At 42.7% G+C, this 14,729-nt stretch overlaps 6 protein-coding genes across 6 annotated transcripts; 5 read left to right on the forward strand and 1 right to left on the reverse strand.

The window, feature by feature from the left end:
• Positions 1-376: 376 nt before the first annotated feature.
• KY384_001146 (uncharacterized protein) lies at positions 377-1,328 on the reverse strand (the record flags this gene model as incomplete). Its single annotated transcript, XM_044809678.1, has 5 exons — positions 377-496; positions 550-581; positions 637-907; positions 931-1,187; positions 1,256-1,328. 5 exons carry the CDS (start codon positions 1,326-1,328, stop codon positions 377-379), a joined length of 753 nt encoding a protein of 250 aa, XP_044673585.1.
• Positions 1,329-1,779: 451 nt separating this feature from the next.
• Positions 1,780-3,552, forward strand: KY384_001147 (uncharacterized protein; the record flags this gene model as incomplete). Its single annotated transcript, XM_044809679.1, has 2 exons — positions 1,780-2,419; positions 2,543-3,552. 2 exons carry the CDS (start codon positions 1,780-1,782, stop codon positions 3,550-3,552), a joined length of 1,650 nt encoding a protein of 549 aa, XP_044673586.1.
• A 1,132-nt stretch (positions 3,553-4,684) lies between these two features.
• KY384_001148 (uncharacterized protein) lies at positions 4,685-5,444 on the forward strand (the record flags this gene model as incomplete). The annotated part of the gene is made up of 2 exons (XM_044809680.1): positions 4,685-4,753; positions 4,803-5,444. 2 exons carry the CDS (start codon positions 4,685-4,687, stop codon positions 5,442-5,444), a joined length of 711 nt encoding a protein of 236 aa, XP_044673587.1.
• Positions 5,445-5,454: 10 nt separating this feature from the next.
• On the forward strand, positions 5,455-6,231 carry KY384_001149 (uncharacterized protein; the record flags this gene model as incomplete). Its single annotated transcript, XM_044809681.1, has 1 exon — positions 5,455-6,231. The coding sequence occupies one exon, from the start codon at positions 5,455-5,457 to the stop codon at positions 6,229-6,231; it is 777 nt and encodes a 258-aa protein (XP_044673588.1).
• Positions 6,232-8,240: 2,009 nt separating this feature from the next.
• On the forward strand, positions 8,241-9,241 carry KY384_001150 (uncharacterized protein; the record flags this gene model as incomplete). Its single annotated transcript, XM_044809682.1, has 2 exons — positions 8,241-8,864; positions 9,029-9,241. 2 exons carry the CDS (start codon positions 8,241-8,243, stop codon positions 9,239-9,241), a joined length of 837 nt encoding a protein of 278 aa, XP_044673589.1.
• A 598-nt stretch (positions 9,242-9,839) lies between these two features.
• KY384_001151 (uncharacterized protein) lies at positions 9,840-11,924 on the forward strand (the record flags this gene model as incomplete). Its single annotated transcript, XM_044809683.1, has 2 exons — positions 9,840-9,886; positions 9,941-11,924. The coding sequence occupies 2 exons, from the start codon at positions 9,840-9,842 to the stop codon at positions 11,922-11,924; spliced, it is 2,031 nt and encodes a 676-aa protein (XP_044673590.1).
• Positions 11,925-14,729: the final 2,805 nt, after the last annotated feature.

Consider the following 14,729-nt stretch of genomic DNA (forward strand, 5'->3'; position numbering starts at 1 on the left):
TAGCTCGATGCCACCGCCGCAGCAGAATCATCTCCCTACAACACACGCAATCGCAACCAACCGAGAACAGGCGGGTCAAGATATGGTGGTGGAGGAGGAAGTAGTGGCGGCGGAGGTGGTGGGCCGAGTGGCGGAAAGAGAGTAGGCAGGGTTGATGATATCAGGGGCCCGGAATGCAAGAGCTGTCAATGAAGTTGGTTTAGAATGGACAGGGCGTTAGGTGCTATGAGCATTCCTAGGATGCTTTTAGGAATTATGCAATTCAATCTCATTTCGACATTTCATGTCTTGGTTGAACATATGAAGCTGTCTACGCAACTCTCCAGCATCATTGCTCCTCCAGCAAAACGCACCATTTTGCTTGAGATTCCTCACGTCAATCACGTTCGATGGATTTGGATACGGTAAGTATGACGGCCAACGATGCTCCCCCAGGCTTTTCTCCGAGGGCGTCGACCGAGCCGTGATCTGCGTTACCGTCAGCTCTCAGGCGATGCTGTCGATCGAAGCACTTGTACCCACATTAAACCTTCACATTTTTTTCATCACCACGACTTGGAAGCCTCCTTGATCACTCGAGTCTTAATCCCATCAGTGTATCTCTTCATTTCAAAGTAATAGCCACCTCGATCATACTCGTAAACCTGACCCTCGCCTCCGGCACCTCCTCGTCCTGCTTTTCTACCTCCCCTTCCTCGCCCTCCTTGTCGCCCTCCCCATCCTCTCCTTCGCCTTCATCTCCACTAACCACAACGATATCATCGACTGTCCCCACCGTCCCCGTCCTAAGCCTCACATTTAAATCATCCTGACCCTGAAAAAACAATCCAAATTCCAAGGCCCGTTCAATTGAGCGCCCCGTAGCCTTCAGCACCACCTCCTCTTTCTTTTTCTCCCTCTTTCCCCCCTTTCTCCACGGCCAGCACCGACCTCAGCCCCGCCCTTACGTGCAGCATCTACCTGCTTCTCCAACTGCCTCAGCTTCTGCTTATCATTTCCCGATCCCTCGACCAAATCTACGGCGCCGACAGCACGTTTATCAACCTGCTCGAGGAGCTTGCGCACGCGCTTCACAGCACTGATGAAGGGCGTGCGGGAAGAGATGTAGACCACTTTTTGTTGGGAGGCGGAGGTGTAGGGGGAGGGTATGGCGGGGTGGAGGAGAGGCCGCTTTTGGACGCGGGCATCTGAGGGGGGGCGTCAGTCAACGATAGTGGGGCAGATAGGCGGAAAGGTATTGGAAGGAGGACCGTACGTTTTGGAAGACGGGCAAGTTTCTGAGGTTTGTGAGACTGCTTTGAGGCCGCTTTTGCTTGTGCATTGGCCATTGCGTTGGCTGCACTATCTCTTGGAATCAAATCATTGAACCAGTGCTTCAAGCAACAAGGTCCGCATGGAAACTTGCCCCTTCGGACTTTGCAAGTCTACCGTGGACATGAGTGAATTGGATATACCACCAGCGGGATAAAGACAAAAATACGCTTAGCATGCGATTGGATACGACGCTAGGTTAGACATCGTGACATCCTGTGAACATACTCTGCTATTCTTCTTGTGAGGCATTATTGGTTACCACCAGCAATGGACCCATTTAAAGGTTCATACATGAAATTGACCGTAAAGTAGGCCATCTCTATTGCTCAGGCGCCATGGACGTTTTCGATTTCCTTGGGCTCTTGAATCTACCGTAGTTGGAGCACTGGGAAGCCAGCATTGATGGGTTTGAAATATATTGTGAAGCTCTAAATCATCTGAGCTGGTGAAAGTGTTGTTGAAGCCATGCCGAAAAAGCTATTACCAACTGAAGCGGCCGTTGAAGATTTTCGTTATGAAAATGTTGACCTAACCGCTCATAACATTCGAGTCGTCCGAATACTGCCAGATCTTAGTAATGATGGATTGATACAGTGCCAAATGGAAGAAGTCGAGCTGTCTACAGCCGACTACGCTTGTGTCTCCTACAGGTGGGCGACTGAGAATTCCAAAAAGCTGATAACGTTGAACGGGCAGTGCTTTTTTGTCCGCCGAAATCTGTTTGACTTCCTCAAATCAGCAATTCAAACTTCCAAGACGGATTCATTATGGATTGACGCTATCTGCATTGATCAAAATAACCTGGAAGAGAAGAATCATCAGGTTCAGATGATGGGTCAGATATTCAGAAAGGCGTGGAAGGTTTTGGTCTGGCTAGGCAAGGGCGACTTAGGTATCGAGATAGCCTTTCAAATGATTGGAATGATTTGGGAAGAGGGTTCGCGGGAGAAAGTTGAGAAGGAATTCCGGTCTAGACTTGGCTTGCGACGGTCTAATATCAAGACGTTTGAAGCCGCGATGGCCAAGATTGTCTGCTTCCCCTATTGGGAGCGTCTGTGGATCAAACAAGAAATTCTGATGAATAAGAATGTGCGCTATCTCTATGGTAAGTGGGAGGTTCTCTCTTTTCATGGGTCTTGGTGCCGATGTGACGGCCTGCGATGGTGCACAAAATGTCATCGGTATGCAGCTGGAAACAGGATTGCTCCTCAGCTATTCGATTTTCCAGGGTATACTCATTCTGCCTTTGAACCTCGCCCGTTGTCAGAACTTGTACGGCTATTCTCAAGCTCTGCTTGCACCGAGATTCGAGATCGAGTATATGGCCTGCTATCTATGGCCGAGGAAGGCGATGCGATCAGGGTTGATTACGCGATGACTACGACAGAGCTGTTCGTGCATACTCTTCGCGCAACTCGACTTGCAAGCTACTGTGATATAGAATTTCTCTATGTGCTAATTAGTGCACTTGAATTGTCTAGCTCCGATCTAGAAGAGATCAAGATTCGTGATGTCATGGAGAAGTACGCGTTCATCGACTGGAGTCTTCATGTGTCCATTGCCCCAATAGCGGTCTTCGCAGATGCAGACTTCTGTGAGAGGTCTTGGGCTTTTAAGTCACGTAGTTTAGACACTGATCCTCCAGTTGACAGACTTCTTCGTATGAGTGATAGCTTGCTTCCTTGGAGAGAACTTAGGACTATGTCGGATGACGAGGAAGCTGATATCATCTATTCGATCACCGACGATCATAGACAGCGTTCAATCGTTCGTGGAGACCATCAACTCAGTCCTGGAGACGTGATGTTCAACGTCAATACTAATACATCTGGGGACCCATCTAATCTGCTGCTTGTTGGAAGACCTTCAACCCAAAGGCCGAATTGGCTAGATGTCGTGGCGGTCGTAGATTCAGACGTTCTGATTCAGGATTTCGAGTGGCAACCGCAAAAATCCGAGGGTGTCACTAGGTTTAGGATATACGACGTACCTGAGCCATTACGGGAAGCAAGCATACGGATTGACATCCGACGTAAACCCCCAGCTGAATTGCTACTCAGTATCTCTTCGATCGCTTTAACCATCGGCCTACTAGAAAGAGGACCGCGCCATGATAAATCAGGAGAAGCAACAATGTGGTCATGGAAAGCGGACAAGATGGCATCAAAACGCATGTTGACTGTTTCGGCAATCAGAGATCGCGAAGGTCGCTCACTGAAGAGGAAAAGAAGCACGTAAGTACAGACGAGTTCCGACAACCTAATGAGGCGCATGCGTGATTATCTCGCGCACATGCAGGAAAGAAATATTTGAGTACTGATCGTCCGTATTACTGACTAGAGTTTTGCTCTATAGGGACAACCTCATCGTTACTATTTGTTAGCGTGGTGTTGTGTGCAAAGCTTCGTACGCGGCGTCGGTCTGCACAAGGCTATGAATGTTTTGATGTTTCAGTGATATAACCGGCCAGGATTACTTGTCTCTCGGGGCATTTGCCAATCTTGGCTTGCTGCCATAGCGCATCAAGTCTCGACCAAGCTTCAAGAGCGGTATGGCACACCTCACTTAGACCCTTGCCATTGGCTATTGCCAAAAGCGTGCAGTGAGCTTTCATAGCAACTAGCCCTCGACCTCATCTTCCCCGCCTCCGCCCTTGCTGTTTGCGGTCTATCTAGTGACAAAAATTTGGCTTAAGGAATTCGCTGTTTTCAAATCAGTATTCTCAGCAGCCATAATTGGCCTGTCTCAAATCACTAAGTCACCATTGACCTCCAGCGATTTGACGATGAGAGCACTAAGCGGAACACGAAGGGTACGTTGCTCATCGTCGCGAAGGAAAATGCAGTGAATGACGGAGAATGCGCTTTGGCGCATTGATCGCAAAAGACCCAGCTCGGGAAATCTCATCATGAACGCCTTACTCTACAATTTATGGCAGGTAACGCTCTCACACAGTGCGTCTACATGGGCAAAGCCTTCTCGTGACATCACGAATCATGAATGGGGTATGTTTCGTTTCGCTCCACTCGTCGGGTGTGAGACATTCCTGCCGATGGTTCCAGGAGACATTCCGTACGCAAATAGACACTATCTAGGCGACCCCGCTAGAACTGCGAGTCCCATGATCTTGCGACTCAATCATTGAGCGATTGATATCAAACTTATTATAATGTCCTATGAAAATGCTTTATCTTGGGGGTGTTGATCAGTGCATTATCATATCGCCTCTGCGGTCTTGTCTTGCTGGAAAACTTTATGGTGCCATGACACCGGAGACGAAGAATGCATGTAATCTCGTTTGCGTTCCTTCATGTCGATTCTACTCCACGCCCTGCTGCTTTGAGCCTGTCTTCGACCTTTCCTTTGCAACATGCACGAGAAAGCCACGGTCGCTCCATCGAGGACCATGAGTAACGGTCGAGACATCAAATGGATCGAGGTCTGATATCAGGCTCTTATGTGCAAATTCACCACTAAACATCGTCCAGGGACTCCGAGGCGTTGCAGCTGTAGGAATAGCATTCCACCATGTCACCCTCACCTGCTGGAGAAACCTCGAAAATGCCGCCGAGAGCAAAGAGGAATTGGGCTCGATCTTCTACCTTCCTCCCTTCCGGATGTTTGCTTTTGGCCACGGCTGGCTCTCGCTCTTCTTCCTCCTGATCGGCTTCGTCAACTCCTATAAGCCGATCAAGTTGGCACGGAGGGGAGAGATACCTGCGGCCCTAACCGGTCTCAATTCGTCGGCCTTCAGAAGGACGTGGCGGTTTGTACTACCACCTATGCTTGCCACTGTCATAGCGTGGGCGCTCGTCAATGTTGGGATGTTGGAATTTTGTAGATCGATCAAGAATGAATGGTTGAATACAACGACGCCTGGGAGGAGCGGCAGCTTTCCGGAAGCGATCAAGAATCTCTTCTATGCCATTTACTCGATGTGGGCTGGAGTTGATTTCTACTATGAGAAGAACCTTTGGGTCATGCGAGATCTTTTGATGGCGTCGTTCTACGTCTATCTTGTGCTTTTGGCTACTATCCGGTGTAGCCCGAAATGCCGGATGACAGTCTTCTTTGGGTTGTATGCTTTTGAATGGTGTCGCCATGAGAGTGAGTCTTCCTTCTTTGCTTAGGACTTTCATAATGGCTGACCATATAGTCTTCGAGATTGGAAGTGTCTTCGGTGGTATGTTCTTAGCCGAAGTGAGCCAGCATGACTTCGGCCTCCCAAGCAACGTTTTCTGCTCGACGTTGCTTCACAAAGTTCGATTTGTCGCTGTCCTTATACTGTCGAGCTTCGGCATCTTGGTTTTCTCTTTTACTGATGCAAACGCGGATTTCATGACCTGGACGAGAGTATTGCACCGCCTTGGTCAGCCGTACTTTCCCGCTACACAATGGGCACCTTTTGGAGATACGAAAACATACTGGCCTGTGATTGGCGCACACCTGATTACTATTGCTGTGCTTCTATCACCTGGGATCCAGAGCGTCCTCAGCCATTCGCGCCTTGTCTGGCTCGGGAGCATATCGTACCCGTTCTACCTCCTTCACGGCATGGTCATTCGGACACTCTTGGTCTGGATGTTATACGGGCTTCGAGAACCTATTTGGCTTTATACAAAGGATGGGAATGGAAATATCGAAGAAGCGTGGCAGACCATACCCAAACCGGATCGATGGATGTATGTGCCTTCTTTGGCAGTTTTCTTGATCGTCACACTTCTGCTAAGCCATTTCTGGAATCAATGGATTGAGCCGTGGTTTGGATGGTTAACGTTGAAGGCTGAGGAGTGTATGTGTCCAAAGTTAGCGGAGGCCCAAAAGAGGGAAGAGCTCATTGAGGAGGGTTTGCCTATTGCCAATGATGCCAGCCTAGGCGAAAGGGTACCTTTGATGAGCGAGATAACTCAACAATAACACAGGATATCCATGGATCTTTCTTTACTTCCTGGTATAGACTACCATTTTGCATGATAGCGGCATTGCAGCAAGAACGATTTGTGATCAACCCTTGCATTCTCCGATTCAGGAAACCTTCATTCATGTATATAGTTTGACGTGGGTCCTGTAGACATGCGAATGGACGATTCTCTGATCTTGTAAAAAAGTCTGCGACGGTAAATTGTAGTTTGACCCAGGAAACGTTGCTAATTGAGATCATTCGTCTCCGAATTGTAAATAAGATCTCAATTCTTGATCTAGTGCACCTGTTTCTTACACATTGTTCTTGACACAATATTCGCTTCCTATCATTTTCCCTTCCTTTGAATCTCCATCAGTGTCCTTCCTTATAACCCTCCGGGTAGATGGCTTTCCGCTCGCCAGACAAAACTTTCGGGTGCTGAGGGTGGTTTCTCCACTCATCCGCTGTTGAACAATGATGCGTCAGCGAAGTCCCGCAGCCTTGTGCTGTCGTCACGTACATTCAAGCATAGCCCACTGAAGTTTGTAGACTCCGAAATTGATGATGCAGCCTGTGGAGGTATGAGACGTCAGCTCAGCGAACTGGTGATTTCTCCTTGTTTGCAACAGCATTGGTATGTCAAACTGGGGAGAGCACTTCTTAACAGGCAGATCTGGGCATTTATGATACCGTGCGAGCGGTAAGCGACATACCAGCAAGGAAGAAAGGAAACAACGGTTTTGCTATGCGCGTATTAGCTAAAGATGTCCCCTTCTGCGGGCAGGAGCAACTGCTAAGGCCACGTACCCCATGGCGTATTGTAATACTTCAAGCCCATTAATGTTCGAGCCATGATGAGATAGTGCAGAGGACCCGATGAGCTGAGTTCTTGCTGAGGTTGGGAGGGATAGTATTCGATGGACTTCAAAGCCGGAGAATGGATTGGCGTGCCAAGATCGTGGTCTTGGCACCACTAGGCTTCATTGAGGTGGTCTGGAAACTACTCACATGTGATTATAAATATTCGTCCTCCGTCTCGCGACGATCTCGAAAGAACTTCCATCACCGTCTCATAGCTATACGGCTTCAAAATGGCGACACGGATCCCATGTCTATGCCCACGTTTGCATCGGCTTAACAGGCCCATCTCGCGGTGACAACTCCCCGGACACTTTTAATGTAGGGCATGAACGAAAATATATATAAATTTACAAATAGCTTTTTAGTTACAAAATATCTGGTGACAAGTATTTTTAATTTTTTATTCTTAGCAACTTTGTTACTCAGCCTTTTATCTAAGAACTAGCTAATAAAAAGTCCTAGTATGCAAAAGATTTTACGAGATTTAATGGTGTCCAGGGAGTTGTTGTCACCGCGAGCCCATCTAACACCTTCCTCCAGGGTGACCTGCCCACAGCAAGTCACGTGGAATACACAAGCAAAGTGGTAGAAATGCGTTGTTTGAGTGTCTACAAGACGTGAACAAGCCAGTACGTTGCTCTTCTATCTCAGACACAGGCAAAACAGGAGGTGAGCATTGCGTAATTGGAAAGGAGCGAAGACCTTAAGTGATGCGATGTCGGGGAGTGAACGGTCTGCGCGCGCTACTGGGGCGTCGAATGGCGCCAGGGTAACCTCATCCGCCATGATTCTCAGCATGATTTGTTCCGTAAGCCAAGAAGCATGCAAATATTTACTGTATTTGAACGTCTTGTTATGGTCAAAATACTCAATTGTCTTCATGTAAAGCTTCCCCGAAAAGGAAAAGCTTCATGAAGCGCTAGAAAAATGTCTGAGTACGGACATAGCGGACACAGCATAATCTCCAGATCAGGGCTCACGAGAATGGGCCTCACGAGAACCCGCCCCACGAGAATGCCCAAAATTTCTGTCCGATTGTATTTCTGTTGTTCGACGTGCGGAGGGCTGTACAGGAGGATCCTCCAAGCTAGATTACGAATCAAAGTCCCCACAATTTTTACCATTTTTGACTGAACGGTCTGGAAGTCAAAGGATCGCAATGATGAGCCAGGGAGCCTATTATGGGCTTCCCACTTTGCCCTCCCTATATTCAGTGCGAGACAATACAAGCTATCAGCATCCAGACAAATCCTTAGTCTCATACACTCAAACAAAGGGCAATTCCTTCCTTGGAGATAGTGAGATTCACCTACCACGATACGTCCACCCTCATCGTCCCTTGGCACAAGCCGACGATCGACTAAGCTCCGATCCATCGTACCTTCTTCCTAGTCAAAAGTTCCACAATTACAATGCGCCTGTCAACAACTACAATGCGCCCGTAAACAATTACTATGGACCCGTAAACAACTATCACTCGCCCGTAAGTCCGCCCGCACATGCCAGTCGAAAAACCGAGCAAGAAGACGTGAATCCTGAGCAAAGAGAGCTCTGGTTAGGGTCGAGGGAAGCATTTGAAAGTCGCTCACCCAGCGAAGTGGTCAATAAAAGGGGTCCGCGAGAAGCGCCTCAAGCAAGCGGCAGAAGTTCAATTCGTCTTCCCTCACCAAGGCGTGACTTGGAGGAATACTTCATGCCCGGCGAAGGTATCTCACGAGAAGTTCTGGAAAATAATGCAGCCGCATTTCTAGGTCGAGGCCCCTCTGCAGAGTCAGCATCTTATAGAGTATGGTTGTCATACTCAATTAGCCCTCAAATAATCCATCATGAGTAACCAGTCATCAGGGCAAATCTGGTTATCTGATTAAAGCGTGTCGACCTCTCACTGAGGTAATATCCCTCGTGTCAGGCATGGTTCAGGTGACAACATCCGCTAATTCATACTCTTAGGAGCAAATTGAGGAGCTCATCGATGAATCTGCGTCCTTCGTCAAATGGAAAAAGAAGAGCAGGTACAATCAGGACTATGCAGACTTCAAGAGACACAAGGCTAAGCGCAACCGGAGAGACGAGAGGGATGAGGATTGGAATACGGAAGACGATTTGTGGATGCGGAATGGATATTCGCGGACGAAAGTTGAAGTGAAGAGACGAGTATACTAAGCATATCTGACTCACTGATTAGTGCAGCAAAATATGGGCCAGGGCGGTAGTTGGTCCAACATCAATGCTGCTCGCACAACCTTTGTGCTTGTGAGACTCGTGTCAATTTGGCTGTCGAATGCCAATTAGACGAAGCCAATGCATGATCAGAGAACAAAGCTGGGTGCACGCAGGACGAAGAGGAGAAGGGGCTGAGCCTAGAATATGATCTGCGACCGTTTGATATGCCTTCGGTCTAATTATTTGAGGAGAGTTTCGTGATTCTGTTCTTGTAAATGAAGCCTAACACAATGAATTTCGCTCGTGGCTTGTTGCCTGCAATTCCCCCTCTTTACTCAAGCGAGGGCAGGACACAGGACCGTCGACGGCGTAATGACATGCAGTAATACATTGAAACGAAGAGGAAGACTCGTTCCTAGTCCAAGTCCTTTCCAACGTCCCAATATTACGAGACAAACTAGCAGAGCTGGTCGTTAGCGCTGAGGGGTAGCTCACGTATCGTCAGGCTAGGGAACCCACCAAAACTTCAAAGACACATTCAGCTCAAAAGGAGTAGCTGTTGTGCCAATTGTCTATCCTCAAGCCTGCTTGTACGGCGATGACATCGTCGACAATTGCTCACGATCTGTCGAATGCCGAAGCCGGGTGCGTCAAATTGAACGTGGAGTACAGAGCCTTTGAATACTAAAACTCGTACAGTGTCATTCGAGCTCGTCTACGTGAAGGTCGCGCTGCCATCAATTTTGCTCCGCCCGTGCTAGAACGGTTGAACGAGACTTACAACAGACCGCGAAAGACTTATTATGCCTTCGATCACAAGGAGATCAACGATGAGCCTTGTATTACGTGCGGTGCGCTAGACCTTGGAACTCTCTTTTCCCATGGCACAGGCTTCGATTTCCGAGAGGGGATACGTGTCCGTAAGGGCATTCCGATGGGCTGGTCTGACGAGATCTATGAACGTAAAGCGTGCCCGCTCTGTCGCCTTCTCGTAGATGTAGGCGATACGAGAATGAGTGATGACAGGCGGGAGGTAGAATTCTGGTACATAATCACTGTGACAGGCCACGACGTAATCTACAGCACGTCTGAATTATCATGCAAGGAAGAAAATACGCCTGATGTAAGCGGTGATCATTTGGTACCGGAAGCATTTTATCTTGCGTTAGTCAGAACGGTCAAGCCGCCCCCTGGGTATGGTTTTGAGTATCGGACGCTGCTCAAAGACCTCACCTACATAGGCCTCTCTGACGCTGATTCACTGATACCTTCTGGAAGCTTCAGCCTACGAGACTTTGTTAATGCTAAAGACACGGTGAAAATCATTCGCAATTGGCTTGCAAGGTGTAACAAGGATCATCGATGTTGGACTGCAAAGGCAGATGCTTCGTCATTCCCAAACAAATTCCGTCTCTTTGATATCAGGTCCCTTCATATTGTTGAATCAGAGGGCCAAGAATCATACATAGCATTAAGCTATCCTTGGACGCAGATTGAGAATTTGAAAGCGATCAAGCAAGATACAGGACGTACGCTGGATGCATGTCCACAAATATTGCAGGATATCATCAATATCATCCAAGATATTGATCTTGGTATCAGTCATATCTGGATAGATCAGCTCTGTATAGACCAAGAAGATTGCAACCAAAAACAAGAGAACATAGATGCTATGGGTACAATCTACAGTGCCGCTTTTGCCACCTTCATCCTTGCAGTTCCGCCAGAGGACACACCTCAGAAGGGACTTGCTGGCTTCTCTATTGAACGTAAGCCATACCAACGCACGGAGACTATCGGAAAAACCAAGCTAGCAACCACATTACCCTCGTTAGAAATGGCAATCTTAACATCTCAATGGAACACAAGGGGTTGGACGTTCCAAGAAGGTCTATTATCAAGTCGCTGCATCATCTTCGGGGCTGAACAAATCTACTTTGAATGTCAGGAGATGGCTTGCTGTGAATCAATTCATGACCGTGACTCGAGAAGGACCGAGCAAAGTAAGAAGTTTCCACACAAGAGTCGTCTTCGCAACCCACTGTTATATCCTTATGACTTCAAAGAGACGTATTGGCGTTTGGTTCGGGACTACACTGGTCGCGACCTTACCTTGCCCTCGGATGCCCTTAATGCATTTGCGGCGCTCGCGAATGTACTTGAACAGGACGGTCACAAGCTATTTCAGGGAATGCCGATCTCCGAAACGATAGACTACTTGCTGTGGGAGCATGAGCCTTGGGACTTTCGCGACATTCACAGACGCAGAGATTTTCCAAGCTGGTCGTGGGCTGGTTGGTGTGGGACGGCCGCCATGAACATACCTTTCGACGCAATATCAGAAGCAGACTCGGTTTGCGAGGTGATTGGCAAGCCATCACATGGTCATTGTCTCAGAATCAATGCACGGACTGCTCATGTCAGCGTAACATGTCATGGACCCATTGGTTCTATCATTGAAGCTTCAAAGTCATCTGTTATAATGGCCCGAGGAATGCTTGATGAGCCGATCTCTGGACCACAGATCTACATACTGATGGAGGTATTCAGAACAAAACACATTACACAAGGTCTTTTATTAGAGCGAAAAGGGGAGGTATATGAAAGGGTCGGATCGGGCCATGCAAAATTCATCAACTTGGAGAATATTCGGTTTCAATGGCAAGAATTGTGGCTTGCCTGATAAAGATCCAAGAAGGCACATTATTGTGCAAAAGGATTAGTTGGTGCTGTTCTCTAATATATGGGTCGAGCACCTCCACTCCACCACCTGTACTCTCTTCAACAATGATGATTCCGCGAGCAGTGATCATGACATCCAAATACCAGCAATACAGAACAATAGACCTGATTGCAATGAGTTCATGCTCGCAATCCAGGGCGGGATAAAGGCTGTATCTGAGAGGGTGACGACCAGCTAAGAGGATTGGACGATGATGTGACGGGCTGCAAATGCGGTGCCCAGACAGGCCCCGAGAGCGGGCAATCTTAACGCGTAAGGGGATCATGTTGCAACTATGCGATGCGGGGCGGAATAACTAATGTCCGGGGCAGCTCATGGATCTTTATATATTAAAAGAACAACTATCAACCAACAATAACTAGTTTATATATATATAGCTTAATATACTTTAAAGGTATATATCTAACTAATTTTTAATAATTATTATTAAGTATTATATCTGTATAATAGCGATTTATATTAGTAATAAACTAGTAATAAAATATATTAGCTATTTATTACTAAAGCCTAGATTATATAATTACAATATTCTTTTCTAAAACTATTTTTTAAATAATAAGTAAAAAATTTAATTTTAATTATAAATACTTAAAATAGTTTTTATTTAATAGCTTAATAAATATATTTATAAGCTAGTTTTTTATATTAATATATTCTACCTTTAAAAGACTTTTTTATATATATTTATAGATATAGTAATATTAAATAACAATATACTTTATTTTTTAATAAAATTTAAAGTTCTTAGTAAAAGTAATATTCTTAGAATTATTACTTTTTAATAAAATAAAATATTTTTTATTAAAATTAGTTTTATTAAATTATTATAAAATTTATATATTAAATTTATTTCCTTTATAGAATATTATATATTTAGCTTTAGTTATTAATATAATTACTATATACTATTTTTAAATATATTATATATATAATATATTATAATAAATTATTATATAATTATAAATTAATTATTTATTTATATAATTATTTATATATAATATATTTATATAATAAGCAGTAGTAGTGTCACGGATTATATAAGAGTAGGATGGGAATGTCCTAATTAGGCTTAGCTCCGCCCTACCCGGCTTGGCATGAGGCCCTACTTCCACTACAATCCTTAGATAGTTTAATAATTAATTTATTATTAACTAACTATATTGTATATATTGCTTATTAAGGTCTCTATGCACTGCGTTTCCTTATAAGTAGGGTTTTATAATAAAAATATAATTATTAAATTAAGAACTTTTTTAAAATGTTTAAAAACTTTTATTAATAAATTTATATACTATAATAATATTATTAATATAAAATATAATTAAATATATTTATTTATTATTTATTATTTTCTTAAAAATATAACTATTTATAAATATAAAAAAGAATTTAATTACTTAAATTTAAGCTAATTACTTTAATTTATATAAGTTTTTTTTAAGCTTTAAAACTTTTTATTTAATTACTTACTATTTAATATATTTTTTAATAAAAGTATAAAAATTTTAGTATTAAGGTTACTATTTAAATAAGTTATTATAATATTAATAAAAAATATTTATAATTTATATTTTACTATTAAGCTAATAAGTAAATAAAGAAACTTAAATTTAAATATTAATATAAATATTTTATTATAATTAATTCCTTTTTTTTATATTAATTTATAAGCTACTTAATATAATATAGTAAAGCGTAGGCCTAAAATAGATATAGTAATAGATATATTGTCTAGAATTATAATCTTATTATTATTTAAAACTACTAAGATCTAAGATTAATCTAAGATGCAGCTAAGAGCGGAATTAGTTCTAGACAACTAAAACTACTCTCCCTATCAATGCCTACTAAGAATAAAAAGACTAACATCTATATTAGATATATTTAGGGTAGTAATTACTTAGGGTAATATATAATCTAAATAATAATTAATACTAACTAAAAGTTCTAATAGTTATAATAACTATTTCTATACTATATTATATTATATAAAACACTAATATAAGCTAGTATTTAAAAAGAATATTTATTATTAATTATATTAAAAAGTACTTTTAGATTATTATAACTAGTGCAGTTGACTGCGCCCTTATTGCTATATAGTAGGCAATTTAATCTATTGTTGTTCTAGAATATACTGTTCTAGAACATATTATTTTAAAATATATTATAATTATAGTATATTCTATTTATTAATTAGGTGTATAGCGTTGTATTTATCTATAAGATTCTTTACCCTATTAATAAGGTTATTATAGTAATACTAAACATTATATTTATAGTTAAATATTTTCTACTTTATTAAATAGCTAAGCTTATTATAATAGATTTTCTATTTTAATAGTTTTTTAATTTTATATTAATTATTTTTTTTAAAACTTTTAACCTTAACCGCTAGTGTTTCTTCCTAATATACTTAATTATAAGGATTCTTTTTTTATATTAATATTTTTTCTAGCTATACTATTAATATTATAGGGTAAATATTTATAATTAATAGAAATTTAAGTTAATATATTATTTTATTAACTTTTTTAAAAACTTTAAAAAGTTTAACCTATTATTACTTTAGCTTATAATTATAAAAGCTTAGAATTATATATTTTTTATATAATATTAAATAAATACTATTACTAGGGTAAAAATCAACGCTAATATATTATTAATTATATTAAATTTTCGTTATAGTATTTATAAATAAAAATATATTATTAGTTTCTTTTTTTTTAATTAGGCGTAGCTAAT

The sequence above is a fragment of the Bacidia gigantensis genome (assembly GCF_019456465.1).
Source record: "Bacidia gigantensis strain McMullin 20006 chromosome Unknown contig_125, whole genome shotgun sequence".
Classification (NCBI taxonomy): Eukaryota; Fungi; Ascomycota; class Lecanoromycetes; order Lecanorales; family Ramalinaceae; genus Bacidia; species Bacidia gigantensis.